Raw genomic sequence first — 17848 nt, forward strand, 5'->3', positions numbered from 1 at the left:
CAAACTGCGTCAAGGAACGCCAACTTGTTTCATCAAACCATTTCCGAGGGAAATGCAATTGTCGATTACGCAATACCACCAAACATACCCAATATTTCACTGGGAATGGGGTGCGAGTTACGTCACAATAAAAACAGAAGGGAATCTATGCCTCCTTTATCAAAATCCATTTAGCCTCAATCTGTCGAATAGATCGACATATATCGACTTCGAATTTTATTATTTAATGTAAATTAAGTGGGACAAAATCACTCAACTCTTTGGTTATCCTAAAGTCTGGGGGCGGGAGGAGGGGGATGATTTTCTGTGTTGACCTTTCGGTTAAGTGTGTGGATGGAAATAGAGCGATAGCACATACCGTATTATGTGTAATTTCAACGTCCCGTCGATCGTGTCGTGCATGTAATGGTTGACTACTGATTATATAGGCATTAAAGTTTCAGCAGGCAACATTCGAGACACATTGCAGACCATATATGTGAAGAGTGATACATTCTCTCTTTAATGATCATGCTACTAAAGTTAAATCTTGTCTCTACTTACATCTGACATGCTCCTCCTTCTAATGTTTGTATGACGAGAGATACTTTCTTCATCCGTAAGTCAAGCAATATTTACAATTTAAGAATCGACATAGCTTGGCAATTCCCTTCGCAGAGTAGCCTATGAGTCACATGATGTGAAAATCAATTATCATTTCCAAAAATATCAGAATAAGCTCGAAGTCTGGGGGTATGTCTCCGGTTCCAGAAACTAAACGATTCCCCCACCCTACTTTTCATCTCCCTAACCACCCTCTCCATCCCAATCCCTCCGCCCCTTCCCCACCTCCCTGGATGTCATGTACGAACATCACCGTAAGTGTTAAGTATTTGCTTTTGTCTCAAGTTTAGTAGGTGATAATTCACTCTGTTAATAATTGCCCAAACTAATGCATTCCATGCAGAATTTTCAGGCTAAAAGTAAGTACACCTGCTGTTTGTTGTAAATTATGGACTTTTGAACTTGCCTTGGTGATAAACTTAAATGAACAGGCCCCTCCCCTCCTACACAAACCACCACCACCCTTAATGAAATCAGGGAGTTTATACACCATATCTTCTAAGCTAAGATAAGAAACCCACCTCCAACTATATGAAGTGGGAATGCCCCAGGTTGGTACAGAGGAAAGAGGAAATACACATAGAAACGCACTTAAAGTTATTCAGATGTCCGGTCCTCACTTCGTGAACTTTGGTAAGATTACCGGAAATTGTTACAACTTTCCACCAAGCTATAACCCCAAGTCTATGTATGTTTAAAGTGCACACGCCCAAGGTTGCGGTATTCCACAAGAGGAAACCCCCATAGAAACAGCACACTAGGCGCACAAAGTTAAGTCCCTTTGTAACAAGACTGCGTGGATTAATACTTTTATGAATTTTTCTACGGCCCTGTTGCGCGCATCCCGCCGCGCACGGTGTTAACTTCTTACAGATAGAACGCGAATGCGGACATTCCACCACGCTATACCATGCGCCAGTGCATTTGTAAGAAATTAATTAGCTGAGTATCCTGATTGGCTGCACTATAGCGATGAACAGAAAACACATTCAGCTATTAAGCAAATGATTGAAGGACGCATACGTTAGTGAATGCAAGCAGCACCTGACAAAGCGCTTAGGCGCGGTATATTCCATACAAGACTTATTCAATTATGCGCCTATTCCATGATATGCTATATTGGCTATTCAGCAAAGTACTCATTACTTCATATCAAGCAGTCATTACATGGCAACAGTTTGCACTCTGTCTTCCGTTTTATTAAATTTAATGTTGAGAGAATATACACACAGACTGGAGTAAACTGGACATTTAAAGCCTAAAAGACCTGTAAAGGTTTATATCTTGAACTAGAGTAGGCCAGCCCAAATAGTGTTAATGGAGGGTGCTCTGTCATCAGTCTCAACAACCAAGACTGGAACATTAACCAGGGAAAATACAAAGGGCTATGACGGTCGAGCAGCACGAAAAAGACAACGGACTGTCATCTCGCAACAGCAACTTTGTAAGCTGGAGGCATTGTATTGTCGAGAACAATGGCCAAAGAGATCAACAAAGGAATGTCTGGCCCAGGAACTTGGTATGTCCACAACCTTTGTAAACATTTGGTTTCAAAACAAAAGATCAAGAATTCGAAGAGCAATGAAATTAGAACGAAACCAGATGACAAAGAAGAAATCGAGTTTTCCTATAATCCGCATTACGCCGATCGCACCAAAACCAAGACCAGTGGGAAAGGCCGGTTTTTATAGAAATCTAAAAAACGCCACTCGCCAATCTTCTGAGAGAGTTGCTCCAGGGAAACCTTACAACTGGAAAGCATCCTGCGAAATAGGTCTTCAAAATATACACCCTCTTCCAGCTATTGCATCCAGATTCAAAACGAAATCTAGCCGAGTATTTCATCACGTAGAGAAACTATCGACAAGGGATCAGGCTCAATGCTGCAAAGCCAACTCCTCTCAGTGGAAATCATCTGAGCACGTTGGCGGGTTCAGCTCATGTACCAGATCTGCGAATCGCCAAGAGATAGTACTAGGTCAGGCAAGATGGGATCCTCAGACGTCTCATCATGGTGTACAGGAGGTAAGAAAGTATCCCGCCTTATCACGCCCAATTATTAAAATCAAAATATAAATTTGTGTCATATAAAAAATAAAAAAATAATTGTAATCAGTAAAGAAAAGAACGGGGAAAATGCTGCTTATTGCACTTTCCGTGAACACTTCGGTGTGTATGCTCTATCTTAATAGTGACGGATTCAGTGTTAGCTTAATTAATAAATATTGTCAAAAGGCGATCACAAAATTAGCAGTTAAACAAAGGTAGGAATGTAGCATACGATGGACATTTGGAAAAATTTCCACCCTTGCCCTGTGTTTTCGTTTTCATCACAGGTGGATAAGATGAAGAGCGATCCCCGAAGAGCTGAAGATATCCCGGATCTTCTGCAATACTTTCTCTACATGATGATGATAACGTGCGGTCATTTATCAGGACTGAGGCACGACACACGAGCTAGACTTACAATCGACACGTGTTTGTACGGGTTAAAGCTAAATGACGGTAATACGGTGTTGATGGACAAAGATTACGGACTCGTCTTGAAAGAAAACATCGTAAACGAAAGGTGACAGATGACCACGGATTAAACAGGGAACGAACAGACTGATTTAACAGTTTAAAGCAACCTATCTAGTTTGCTGTCTTGTTGAAGAAATATCTTCAACAAGTTTTTAGCGATGCTTCATGAGATGATTAACATCTCTCTATCTTTAGACTGGGGTAGGGAAGGGTTGGGGACCGGGAGGACACTTTCTTCCAACTTAGAGGGGGTATAGGGAAGGGTTGGGGACCAGGAGAATAACCAAACATACACAGCTACGTGAACCACCTAGGCTTGTGGCCTTGCCGATTTTTTTTTTCTGGGGACCTTGTGGTACTTTTGCTATTGTCGATATTTTATAATTTGGAATAAATTTTGTTGAGGTACGGCAAAACTCGAGAAAGCGGAGGGAGGGTCCGTCTGTCTTGTGGCACAATATCGGTCCCTTGAAGAGGTAAGTCATAGTGGTTCGGTAATTGTGGGGTGGGGGGGGGTGGAGGATCTGGAAGCGAATGCTCTGCTTTATGGAAATCTTGACGCTCCCTATACCATTGGCTGTTAAATTCGTTTTTTTTTTATATAATTTTCTTCGGGATATTCTGGTCTTGCCCCAACATGTCTACTCAAGCCTGACACGGATGGTCAGTAATTGTTACTACAATAACTTTTATGAATTGCTTTTAGTTGGAACAACCTTAGCATACTGAGATTGATCATATGAAGATGAATAAGCTGTTCCGTAACGTTATAAAGTGTATTTATAACCCCCCAACCCCACCCCCCCCCCCCCAAGCAATGCTTTGTCGATATCGCTACATATGGTACAAACATTAACTTAAATGGAGAGCGAACAAATTCATTTCATTATAACGTGACAGAAATTTTCGTTGAAAACTCGTTCGTTGCATAATAATAAAATGTTTAGACCCTGTCTTGAAAACACTTGTAATTTCTGAAACTTTAACTTATCGCTGTTTATTTCTTCTGTTATTTTCTTTCACACGGCCATAGAACTAGGGAACATTCAAACCCTATCATGTCATGGTAAAGGTGGGGTGGAATGGTATAAGTTTTTAGAGTAATTGCCACATCATGACATTTGGGGACGATGTTTCTGTATGGTGGACTGAACAACAACTAAACAGACCTGTGAAATAATCATTATTTTTATCATGTCATACGAGGCGAGATGGTTTGTTCTCATCAGTGGGTCTGACCATAAGGAAATGGAACTTCGACCAGGTCGAATGGAATTAATCGTACTGTATGACTTTGCTCTAGTTTGGTCGTTTTCACATTCTTGTAAAGCAAACTTTCACAAAAACAAAGAACAATAAAAATAATTATAATTTGAAATTGAATGAAATTACTGCACATTTAATTATTCTCTCAGATTAGTTTTGGTGTGCATCTATATGACGTCAGAGGTGAGTACATAAATCATACAAATTGTTCATTAATAATATCAAAGAAAAATAAGAAAATGGTTGAAGCAAAGCACTGCTGTTTAAAGCTATTAATATATAACTGAAATGACATATATTTTGTTCTTTTGAAACATTGTATAGAATTTGTGTTTGCATGTTGTCAAAGGTTGACGAAGAAAAGAAATTCCCTCATTTTGATGGCAAGAACATACACATCTCATTAACATAAAAAAAACTAAACAAAACAAACTTTGAACTTACGGGAAAGTTTTGCACGGTTGGAGAAAAGCAAAACAAGGCACGCGAGGCGTTTGCTACTTATCTTGAGAGGCACATTAAAGTAGAGGGAGCTAATTAACATCCTGCATGATAACATTTACATAATCATAACCATGTTAATGACCTTTGACCTCTTACTCATTGTTATCACACCCTGTTTCAAATGTAGACAGTATTAGAGAGATCCTTCTATATGTTAAATATCGCCTTTAACCAAAAAAATTACACAAAGTACAAATTAATTGTTTTTCCTTTAAAACATATCATAATGAAATTACACCAGTAATGCTGTAAATTAAACATATTTTTTGCCATCTACACCAGTTTCCACGACAAGGCAACTTTGTCAAATTATGTGTTATTTGGCAGGTTAACAAGTTATTCGTCTGCATCCCCCCCCCCACCCTTCTGCCCCATCACTCCCCTTGCCCTATTCAGTATTACAAGTTTTCTTAAAGGTGTCCTATCAGCTTTGAGGACAAAATATTGAATTTACCTCCTCTACAGGGACATAATGTGTAACTAATATCTAACTAATGTTAGATGACCAATAAGAGTATAGGTAAGTGAAAATATAACTATTTTTATTGTACTTTCGTACTTGGATGATGAGCTGATCCAATCTACTTTCATGATCTTGGCATCAAGTACAAATTGTTGATGTATTAGCCAAGGTGCTAATTACATCCATTCATTCTACAACTTCATACTTTATTGACCAGGCAGTATTTGAAACTGTGAAAAATGTCCTTAAAAATAAACAAGAAGAAACCAATGATACCCACAAATATTAAGGTAAGCCTTTATAGTTATTTTAAGTCTATTTGACTATTTCAAACACAGAGTTGTTAGTTGTCTCTAAAGGTTTGACATTAATGCACACAAGAACTTGTGCTAAAGATTAGTTTAGTGTTAAGAAATACTTGGTTGCAAAAACAACCCATCTGCTTTAAGCATTTCTGTATTCACAGAACACATAGTATACCAAAGTACAGATAAATGTTACCAATCTACCCTTAAAATAAACTATTCGAGATCTTTGTAAAAAAAATGTTAATTACAAAGTTATTATTTGCAAGACATAATAAGAAATTAGAAAAATGACTATCGCTTGTTATTGTCTGCAATACAATGGCATTACAAGAACTATTCGGATTTCAAAATACTGTTTGTCAACAATTCAACTGTATAATTGGTAGTCTGAAAATCTCCACAGGCAGTTTGGATATCTAGTTAAATTACTAACCACATGTACCATAACACACACAATGACTATGATGGTATATCTTATGGGAGTGTTCTTGAAGTAACAACATGTTATTGTGTTTAAAATGTTAGTATGATATACCATACTTAACTGCACCATTCAGTCACTATACACATGTCAGTACGATATACGATACTTTACGGCACCATTCAGTAACAATACACTTACTATGATATATGATACTTAATGGCACTATTCAGTCACTATACACATGTAAGTATGACATACGATACTTAACGGCACCATTCAGTCACTATACACGTTGTATGATATACGATACTTAACGGCACCATTCCGTCACTACATTAGGTTCACAGAAACTCAAGTGGACGGATCACCAAAATCGATGATAGGCATAGAGACGGTTTGAACTTTGGAAATTAAACACAAACATTTATTTCAGAAGATCAACAATGTGGATGTTGAAACTAACAAAGCAATCCAGTGAAAATTAACTCTCATGGACACTTTGGGCGGTAGAATGGAGGGCAGTAGACCAGGATCAGTTAATGGCACAAGGGAGTTGAGTTACAAGAGTTTACAACATTGTTATTGATATGATAGAGCAAGAGAGCAACAGTTGTGTGGAGACGGCTACAAGATGAGCATAAGTGCTCAAGGACGGAAAATGTGAAAGTAATTTCAATAATGGGAATTTAGAACTAATGATAGCTAACAAGTTCTTGCAACCAAGGAGAGAATTGCCAAAGGGTTTCTTATAAGTTATTTCTCTCTAATGTGTCATTCAAACAATGAACAGAGACATACTGTGCCTTTATATTGAGAGCTGGCTGACGAGTGTGGACTTCTACCTGCCAGATACCATTAATTGGGAAAAGATACCCAACAGATATCCATACACTCACCAGAACAATAGTTACCTGTGGACCATGAAATTAGTAGAAACAGGCAGGGAATTTTAAGAGGGATTGGATGGGGGGTTGGGGGAGTGGTGGTGGGGGGGGGGGATTTGCATCCACATTTCTCGGGTAATCATAAGCACTTAATTTATAGATTACCCTATCTGGTTTATGTACTACTTGAATATCTTGTTAGAGTGGTCTCTGTTAGAGTGCATTTTCGCCTCCCTTCTGCGATGATGACCTAGCTATGGGGCTGCCATTTCTTAACAGGATCACTAGTTTTGCTTATAAATTATGTACATCTCAATTTCAACACACAGGTGATACCAACAATTGCAAGAAATAAATCGTATATTTTATCTTAACGTGCAAATGACTATGAGCAAAGACAATACACACAGAGAAATATAAGATGACAGATCATCATAATGTCTAATTAATAATAGGTCAATTAATTTGGGCAAATATTGCCTTTCATAAATAAGGCATTTTTGCACAATTCCACAGGCTAGAGTGAAATGTTAACTGCATTAATAGATAGAGCTAATACAGCAAGGTAATAGTACCAATCAATATTTGAAGATTAAATTTGCAAAGTAATATTTAATGTGACGTAAAATGTCGCAAATGATTCTACTTTCTGCAGCACACACAATAATGTTTTCTATCAAATTGGAGCAATTACAATCACATCCTGTCCCGTAAGTGTCCTAAGAGTGGTTAACTCCTGCACAGGATTTAAAACCTTAATTCCTTACAGTTATATTTCACAAATTACTACTTTCACTATTATCCTAAACAAAATTATCACTTTAGTTTTTAAGAGAAACCATTCCAAGAGAAACATTTACACTGACAACTCAGAGAATAAAGAAATTCAAAGTCGTTCATATATAAAAGGATAATACGTTACATATCTGCTGAAGGTGCATTGGCATTTCTCCACGACGGTTTATGGATGGAAAAAGGTAATTTCTTCAGACTTTGGTAAGGTAACAGAGGAGTAGTATAAAACCATCTCCAATGTTTGTTTGATACAGAATTGCATATTTCTTTCAGGAAATGAGGACTTTCTCTTGTAAGCACCACTGATCCGTGTACCTTGTATACTAGGTTACAAATTAAAACCCGCATTGAAAATGCAGAGTCGTACGTCTTTGAATGATCTTACATACGAGGATATTAAACCAGAGATTGTCATCATTTTCAACCAAGAAATGGTAGCATTACTCCCTGTTAGCCATCGTACAGATACAAAGATGTTGAATTGTCCTGCCAGGGATATAATTTTCTTCTGCTAGAGACGTGTCAAACACACACTAGTTTGGTTTACATACAGTATTAAATGACTTACTTCAATATTGAATAAAGCTGTTTCGTTGCTACATGTCTAGCCAATCAAATTACAAAGACTGAACTGAAAACTGAACTGAGCGTTAAGTAACCGGATATTGTGATCGCTTTATAGGCATATGTCAAATATGACCTTTCAAAGAATTCTTATTTGACTAGACAGTGTCATCCTTGCTGCTAAAGTTTAGTTTGAGAAAGAGGTCTGTCTGCCATTTGTAACACAAGACTTTTGAACGTATACTTGGGCTTTAATCCAGCTATAATTGGCTGACCATGCTGTGGGATATATCCAGCTATCATGACCTACAGGATATATCCAGCAATCATGACCTACAGGATATATCCAGCTATCATGACCTACAGGATATATCCAGCAATCATGACCTACAGGATATATCCAGCTATCATTACCTACAGGATATATCCAGCAATCATGACCTGTGGGATATATCCAGCTATCATGACCTACAGGATATATCCAGCTATCATGACCTACAGGATATATCCAGCTATCATGACCTACAGGATATATCCAGCAATCATGACCTACAGGATATATCCAGCAATCATGACCTACAGGATATATCCAGCTATCATGACCTACAGGATATATCCAGCTATCATGACCTACAGGATATATCCAGCAATCATGACCTACAGGATATATCCAGCTATCATGACCTACAGGATATATCCAGCAATCATGACCTGTGGGATATATCCAGCTATCATGACCTACAGGATATATCCAGCAATCATGACCTGTGGGATATATCCAGCTATCATGACCTACAGGATATATCCAGCAATCATGACCTGTGGGATATATCCAGCTATCATGACCTACAGGATATATCCAGCAATCATGACCTACAGGATATATCCAGCTATCATGACCTACAGGATATATCCAGCAATCATGACCTACAGGATATATCCAGCTATCATGACCTACAGGATATATCCAGCAATCATGACCTACAGGATATATCCAGCAATCATGACCTACAGGATATATCCAGCTATCATGACCTACAGGATATATCCAGCTATCATGACCTACAGGATATATCCAGCTATCATGACCTACAGGATATATCCAGCAATCATGACCTGTGGGATATATCCAGCTATCATGACCTACAGGATATATCCAGCAATCATGACCTGTGGGATATATCCAGCAATCATGACCTACAGGATATATCCAGCTATCATGACAGGTCGTAGATATCATGCTATATTATAACCAGTGTGCCACAGAACACCCAGAGGTTTTCCTACCTGTTTCCTACCTTGTTTCACTCATTAATATGTTCCATGTCTGCACCAAGCCCATTCCCAATTATCTTTTCTATTTCAATAAAAGGCACATAGATGATGTTTTCTTGATTGTGTAATTGTGCAATCCTCTTTCAATTTTGTCAAGATATCTTTCACCCATACAGCAACGACAGAAGGCTGAGTGAAAACATATCTAACTTTAATACGCATGTGTAAAGTCTTTAATAAGATAGCAGCAAACCACTGAATACACACATTGACCAGTCCGTGTCGGGTGCTGTCAAGCAGCAGCTCCATTGTTGTATGAGATGCTACAGAGCAGTACACAATGCAATTGAGATAAACAGTTGGTTAAACTTATTTCATATGTATTGATACAACATACATCCGATCTTAATAGACCCATCAATAACAGCGATCCTTTCTGACATGAGACGATGTCTTGTCACTTTACATGAACAACCAGAGAATTCCAAACTTCACCCACAGTTATAGTAGTACCACCTGCAAATGCATGCTTTACCTTGAAATCTAAACTCAAAACAATTTTGGAATGTTCCATTTAACACAAGGGTTAACAAAAATCTAGACCTAGTATGTGCAGTTTGTAATTTCCACTATCACAGTTCACATCTAGGATAATGGCTGCAGAGACATGAGATAAACCACACTGGTCCAGACTTCAACATGAAAACTTCAATACTCAGTTATTGCTGGAACAATGAAAATCTGTGAAAGAGAAGATTAAAATTAACCTTTATTTAATATATACATCATCTGGCTAACTCGTTATTTGGCTTCTCAGAATATTATTAAGTTGTTAAAGATGGAGAGGGAGGGGGGGGGGGTGGAGGGAGATTGAAGAAAGTAGAGAAATGGTAGATTAGAACTATTCTACTATACTTCCTACTATACAGTGTTAGGTGTGGTTTGCTGTTGCCCCTTTAGCCCACTAGCTCCCCTCCCACTCTCCTCTCCTCTCCCTCCTATTCCTCTCTTCCCACCTCCCCATCCTACCACTCCCCTTCCTAAGTTGAAGAACTTAGTGGTATGCTTATATACATACTCTGCATACCTAAGTTGAAGAACTAAGTTGAAGAATTTAGTTGTATGCTTATAGTGGTATGCTTATATACATACTCTGCATACCTAAGTTGAAGAACTAAGTTGAAGAACTTAGTGTTATGCTTATAGTTGTATGCTTATATACATTCTCTGCATACCTAAGTTGAAGAACTAAGTAGAACTTAGTGGTATGCTTATAGTTGTATGCTTATATACATACTCTGCATACCTAAGTTGAAGAACAAAGTTGAAGAACTTAGTGGTATGCTTATAGTTGTATGCTTATATACATACTCTGCATACCTAAGTTGAAGAACTTAGTGGTATGCTTATAGTTGTATGCTTATATACATACTCTGCATACCTAAGTTGAAGAACTAAGTTGAAGAACTTAGTGGTATGCTTCTAGTTGTATGCTTATATGCATACTCTGCATACCACTACACAACATTAACAAGACCTGATTCATTGTTCCATCAAAGCAAAACATGTGTTTATTGTTATGGTGATTTAGTTTAGCCCTCTTACTTACATCCCTTAAACTTGGTTGGGGTTGACAGGTTGGGAGGGAGAGGGGGGTGTTAGATTGTGTGTACATGGCAGACTAAAATCACGATTTTAAGAAGAATCCAGAATTATATTTAGAAATCCACCAAAATCTCAGCCTAAATCTGTGTTGATCATTATTTTAAAATCAATGAAACTTGAACCATTCCTTAAGTCTTTACTCACCTTTACACAGCTAATAGGTCCTATGTGCTCCTACAAACCCTCAGGAAGACTTGGAAACAGTAATGATGTTGTTCAGGCCAAATTCTGTTTCAACAGTAGGCTGTGAAGAAAATATGATAAATGGAGTTAGATATAAATATATGTACAGCCATCAGTCACTCACTACTTAGCAATCACATGGACCTGTAGAAGATTAAACGTGGTGGGTTTCTATATTTGGATCAATTTATTTAATCATTTTAAGAACAAAACTTGGAAAGGGAGATAAAACTATTCATTAGCACAGCCCATGTTCAAGAGACTGGGTTTAATGTAACAGGTACTGTATCAAGTGACAACTTTGACTGTCACAACAATACAACAAGATGTAAAACCCTCTCTGTTTTAAACTTTCTATTGTCAGATCAATTTATTTTGACCTAAGCAGTGGCAAGTACGTCTCTTATTGGCAGTTTAGGCTTCAGAATTATTAACAGCCACGCTTGCAAGCCAGTCTTGCTGCACTTTCACCTAGCATGCTGAATTAGCTCTTATGTTTCTCTAATTGTCATAACTGTACATTTGTCACATGCACAATTACTTTGTGTCCACAGTTTCATTGCACATTATCAACAAAGCCTGTAAAACTCAACTGACCGTCACCAAATGTCTTCTGTATGTCTCAGTGTCCTGTTAAACCCGTCGAGGCCAAACCAACTACACATACAATCACACCAATCACCACAATACACACCAATCACCACAATACACACCAATCACAATACACACCAATCACCACAACACACACCAATCACCACAACACACCAATCACCACAATAAACACACAATCACCACAATACACACCAATCACCACAATACACACCAATCCCTACAATTACACATCAATCACCACAATACACACCAATATCCACAATACACACACAAGTTCCCACAATACACACCAATCACCATAATACACACACAATCACTACAATACACACCAATCACCACAATACACACCAATCACCACAATACATACCAATCACCACAATACACACCAATCACAATACACACCAATCACCACAACACACACCAATCACCACAATAAACACACAATCACCACAATACACACCAATCACCACAATACACACCAATCCCCACAAATACACACCAATCACCACAATACACACCAATCACCACAATACACACACCAGTCCCCACAATACACACCAATCACCACAAATACACACCAATCACCACAAATACACACCAATCACCACAGTACACACACAATCACCACAATACACACCAATCACCACAATACAAACTAAACACCACAATACACACTAATCACCACAATACACACCAATCACCTTAAACCATGATCCAATGAATGGAAGGAAAATAAACCAGGGTTAGTCCACCATTCATGAATGTACACTAACCACACATACACAGAACTGCTGTGGTGAATATCATCCTGAGATGTACAGTATATGGCTGTATGGACCAGGAATAATATGGTAGGCAGGAGTGAATCGATGGAAGAGCCTCAGGACCCCTCTCCTGAAATTGATTTTTCCTTAAAATTAGCTGCAAATATAACTTTGACCCTTACACAGCAGACATACACACCTGAAGTATTCTAAGATTTGCCTGTCTAAAAAACCTTTGAACCAGGAATATCGTTAGGGGTCTTCCAATCTCTGCCATCCTAAGCAATACCATTCATTTACAACTACCAGGGATATTCTAGAGCAGTCCTGTATTCTTAAGGTATCCCTTGGTTATTTTTTCCACGTTATCTATAAATCTATAACTGCATAGATCTACAATGTTAATGATCTAACACTACCAGGAATATCTACAGCAGTCCTGTATATTCTGAAAGGAATAACAAAGGCAGGGATCAAAGATAATTTATATTATTCAGTAACGTAAAAACTCTCTTATATTTGATTCTTAAGTGAACCGCTTCCTGTCTGACTGAATACGCTCGCTTTGAAAATCGGCTAAGGACTCACCACAATGCACAGTGTATCGCCATTGATTATGTATACGCTTTGAATTCCATATTGATTTCAAGCGTATTACATAATCAATGGCGATATACTGTGCACTGTGGTGAGGCCTTAGGAGCCAATTTTCAAAGCAAACGTATTCAGTCAAACAGGAAGCGGTTCACTTAAAAATCGAATATTAGAGAGTTCTGATGTTACTGAATCATATACATTATCTTTTATGCCTGCCTTCGTTATTCCTTTAAGGTTCCCCTAGGTAATCTATTCCATGTTATGTATAAATCTATAACTGTATAGATCTACAGTGTTAGTGATCATGCAAGTCCACTGATATTAATGATGTAATATTTCATCCAGTGATGCAGCGCTGCACCCAGACCTACCTTGCTGGAATCCACTTTATCCTCACCGTCCACTATATATTTGTACTTGTGTTCCCCTTCTATGAGGTCAATGGTCACAGTTAAATGATCATCACTATAGGACAGTAGGAAAGTATTAACGAATGAAAAAACTTCTTAGAAATTAAACAAGAATCTTTCAAATTTTTGGGCCAAACCTCAAAGAAGGTTTCAACTAGTTGCAGGCAGCTCTTCCTTTTGTAAAGAGGAATTTGTTTTCTGTTCAATGTTTCATTTTTTCCCCTGTTGTGGTGCCACTTCCAATCACTATTAATAACAAGTTTGATATGGTCAACAGGTGAAAGAGATTAGTGTAACTTTTACAAACTTGCAAATGAATTGCCAGCTTGAATTTGCAATAGTTGCTAACTATCAATCTATAAAATAAATTTATAATTGTATCTTTCAATACAATTTTTATTTTGAACTCCCTTCAGTTTTAATATTTACTTTTTAATCAGCCTATTTAACTTCTCATCCAGTCCATTCTGTTTTATTCAATGTTCCTTAATGAAAGTAAAATCAATTATTTTGTCTCGCCCAAAACGTAAAAATCCGACGGTAATTCAAAGAATCTCACTCAACAAAAATAAAACTTTGGCCCCGAGGTTAAAAGAAATGTAGTTTTGTTTTCAAAAAATTAGTGAAACAACTTTCCATAAATTTCCCATTACATAATGAAAGATCTCACATGATATACTAAACCCACTATGTCAACTTAAAATAATTAACAGATGATGTTTTTTTTTTAGTATTAAGAGTCCAAGATTGAGAATATGAAAACAGCAAAATTTTGGTGATATTGTGGAAGAGCAAATTTGAACAATATCAAAGTTACCCACAAGGAGTTCAAACCTTCTTTGAGTATCACAACAGTGAGGCCACATCAGTATTAATACATTGTATTAGTCACTTCAAGTAACACCATGAGGCTATGTGTCACATTACAAAGTTTAATACTCAAGGACAATTACATAAATTCAAACTTGAATCATTTGAGGATTTTATGATATCCATTTCAATTTTTTTTGTTTCAATGGAGTCATCTTGAAGTGACTTGTGATGGTGTCCATATACAAATAATTGTCCAAAGAAAGTTATAGGTAAGATATGAACAATGAAAATCAAATATAACAAATGTTGTGAGAGGTTTAACAGGCTTGTTGCAAAAAAAGTGAAAGCAACATTCACGGAAAAACATCTGCATCAAATCGTCTGTTCTAGATGCAAGAAAATACAGAGAAATATTCCAGTCAGGATAAACAAGAGAAATTGGTTTTCTGTTGAAAACCAAACACACATCTTCCTTACTTCACCTTCACTAGAGAGGGATGCCAGTGTTTCAGTGTTTAATGAGCATTTACTATAGTAGTGTCTTTGGACATGAGCTGCCACTGTTTATATACACTGTTCCTACCCCCCCCCCCCACCATTCTGCCCTTAGTTGCATCATTAGGGCACATTCATCTGTGCAGACATATTCTTGCATATCAGTCCTAGATGTTCTCTATTGTAATGTGGCTGCCATCTGTTTTTGCATCAAGCCTGTTAACATGAGTCTGTAAACTCCAAATACCTGTTTTTCAGAAACTCTCCACTCTCCGTCAACCACAAACTTGAACTCGTAGCACCCAGCAGGTAATGACAACGTCACACCAAACTCATTGGAATCACTGCAGGTCGGGATGTCAAAGCAAACGGGGAGAGGGGGAGGTGAGAGTGCGGGAGTGTTAGGAACGGAACCAGAAGAAGCCATGTGGATGTAAGTGTATGGATGATGTAAAAGCAAAAGGAAAGAACCAAGGGAAAAGACAAAGGGAAAAGACAAAGGGAAAGGACAAAGGGAAAAGACAAAGGATAAGGACAAAGGAAGAAAACAAACATATTGATGAAAAATCAATGCAAATTACTGTGAGTTAATGATTCACTTGTTTGTTAAAATTTATAGCAATTTAAGGCAATTTGTTAGGTTCTTTTGGGATGGGAAAATAATAAATTAACCTTCCGGTTTCACATGCACACAATGAAAATTTAGAAAGAGAAGTTAGCATTTGGAAAGTTTTCGATTGTATGATATATGCATTCAGAAGTTTAATTTAACATGCAGTTATATTGCATTGCTTACTGTGGTTATGCTAATGCACTGAGACAAACCTCCTTGTTTGCTGTTTAACTATGATAACCGTCTTTACTTACTGCTTTCTAATATGGACATACCAATTTGTTTCTTTTGAGTAATTTGGGAAATTTTTGTAAAACAATTCAGGATAATTTTTCCTTAATTTTATTGCACTATTCATACCTAAAGCTATCACTTATAACGAACAACAGCTGCTAATATATATATATACTGAATGAACTAGTAGAGCTTTCTAAGCCTGTTGTTATCTAACCCCAATTTAAAGTCGCTGTGGCCAGTACATAAAATTATGATACTTTGTGCAATGGTTTGTATGATGCATGACTGATAGAGCGTTTGTAGTTTATGTAACAGTTATTTATGAAAAGATCTCTCAACTTTGTACAACAAGTTTGAATATTCATTTGATTTCTCTTCGGAGAAAAAAGGAGCCCAGAGAAACAGGTTATCAGATGTTTAGTAATATTCTACTACAGTAGCTGATAGATACCATATTGTAACATACAGTGTTCTACTAGATACTAATATTATATTTGTGATTACTTGGTCTCCAGATTACATAACATGTTCTATTGTATCAGCTAAATAGAGGACACAACTTATTTAGCACCTCTCATTCCTTCTACGTAGACCAGGTTTCTCAGCTTTAGCAACTTTAAGTCAGTGTGAATTTGATTGAACTATATCTAAAGTTTTATCAATATTTCACCTTGCTACATATAAATATCACATGAAAGTAATTCATGTTAACCTCGAGTATCCTAACAGAGAATGACCCTTACACCTCAAAGTTTACCAAACGACGGACCACAACATTACCTCCATGCCCTCCCTCCTTATCACATCCTGACATTTAATTTTTAGGAAACAGTTTTACAAATTTTAACTGTATTGCATGTCAACATTTCAGTTAAACTGATGTGACATTTTGTGACTCTCAAAGCTCTTAGACTTGCACTTGGAAAGTGAATACATCAGTTCCAAATTGAATTGACAAGTCGAGGCTAAATTTGGACTGTATCCTTAACCACTGGTTATATTTAAACATCAAACAAACACCCACACACAACCTATGGTATGATATCCTAATTACTGATATGAAAACCACATACATGTGTTACTTAATCTATGGAATGCAAACGTTTCCCTCACAGACCTTCACGTTTTCTATTTAGTACCCTATTTACAGCAAATTCTCAGCAAATTTTACATTCTTCCTGGAAGCCGTTATTTCAAGAAACTGCAGCATTCATGCATAAATTAGTGGCAAGAATCCAGCATCATTTGAATTGTTGTCTTGTCTGTCGGTGGCAATCAAAGTTGAAACTAAAGTTTAACGATTATAACTTGAAACACGATTAAGAGACAGGAAAATATGGGATTGTGTGTCAAAGAGATGAATGCCAGACATGAACCTTACAGTCTCTCCCAATTTATTTCTCTAACAATGGAAGGAAGAACTTTACCAGTTTATATGATGTTCCCCACTGAGCAAGAGGCTCGATGTTTGTCTAAATATGAAACTAACAAATAGTATGGACTGCTAGCATGAGTAGGAAATAGTGATTAAACAGAAAAAGACTGGGTTTGATGACACGAAAAAACAGTGTCTCACACGTCGGTTGTAAGTTTTGTTTAGATGATGGCAGGAAACAAAAGGCCAAGCCATAAAAACACAAGAAATCTGCAAACGCTATTAATGTTGACAAATGAAATCTCTACGTAATCTCTACGTCTAGTTATACTTCCAAAGATTTGGTTTGAAAGCTTTATTTATATTCTGACTGTGAGACAACATTTACTTTCAAATGAAAAATGCCATGCTTCTAACATTGATTCTGTACATGGGTGTTAACGGTGGTGAACGAAAACATGACAAAACTGAAAAT

General features: G+C 37.3%; 2 protein-coding genes across 11 annotated transcripts in view; one reads left to right on the top strand and one right to left on the bottom strand.

Annotated features, from left to right (window-relative positions):
- The first annotated feature begins 1607 nt into the window (after positions 1-1607).
- LOC139970398 (uncharacterized) lies at positions 1608-5625 on the top strand. Its single transcript, XM_071976041.1, has 2 exons — positions 1608-2628; positions 2940-5625. The coding sequence occupies exons 1-2, from the start codon at positions 1921-1923 to the stop codon at positions 3174-3176; spliced, it is 945 nt and encodes a 314-aa protein (XP_071832142.1). The 5' UTR covers positions 1608-1920; the 3' UTR covers positions 3177-5625.
- Positions 4510-17848, bottom strand: part of LOC139970396 (uncharacterized) — a 47848-nt gene continuing 34509 nt past the window's right edge. Inside the window, exons 7-10 of one of the 10 annotated variants that reach the window (XR_011794146.1) lie at positions 15396-15492; positions 11419-11518; positions 9532-10350; positions 4510-8829 (exon numbers count right to left, since the gene is read on the bottom strand). Coding sequence is in view for 3 of the 10 variants with exons in the window: in XM_071976038.1 (XP_071832139.1) it covers positions 11459-11518; positions 15396-15492 (157 nt within the window). In the remaining 7 variants the exon portion in view is untranslated. Of the gene's footprint in view, positions 8830-9269; positions 10351-11418; positions 11519-13801; positions 13896-15395; positions 15493-17848 lie in introns of those variants that run through there. The other 9 variants (XR_011794143.1, XR_011794142.1, XR_011794145.1 and 6 more) reach the window with 9 other exon arrangements.

Source organism: Apostichopus japonicus, chromosome 8, assembly GCF_037975245.1.
Source record: "Apostichopus japonicus isolate 1M-3 chromosome 8, ASM3797524v1, whole genome shotgun sequence".
NCBI classification, from domain to species: domain Eukaryota; kingdom Metazoa; phylum Echinodermata; class Holothuroidea; order Aspidochirotida; family Stichopodidae; genus Apostichopus; species Apostichopus japonicus.

Excerpts from the sequence above, each read along its gene's own strand:
- LOC139970398 (XM_071976041.1), top strand. The coding sequence starts at position 1,921 with ATGGAGGGTGCTCTGTCATCAGTCTCAACAACCAAGACTGGAACATTA. Across the intron at positions 2,629-2,939 it reads CTCATCATGGTGTACAGGAG|GTGGATAAGATGAAGAGCGA; the intron begins GTAAGAAAGTAT and ends TTTTCATCACAG.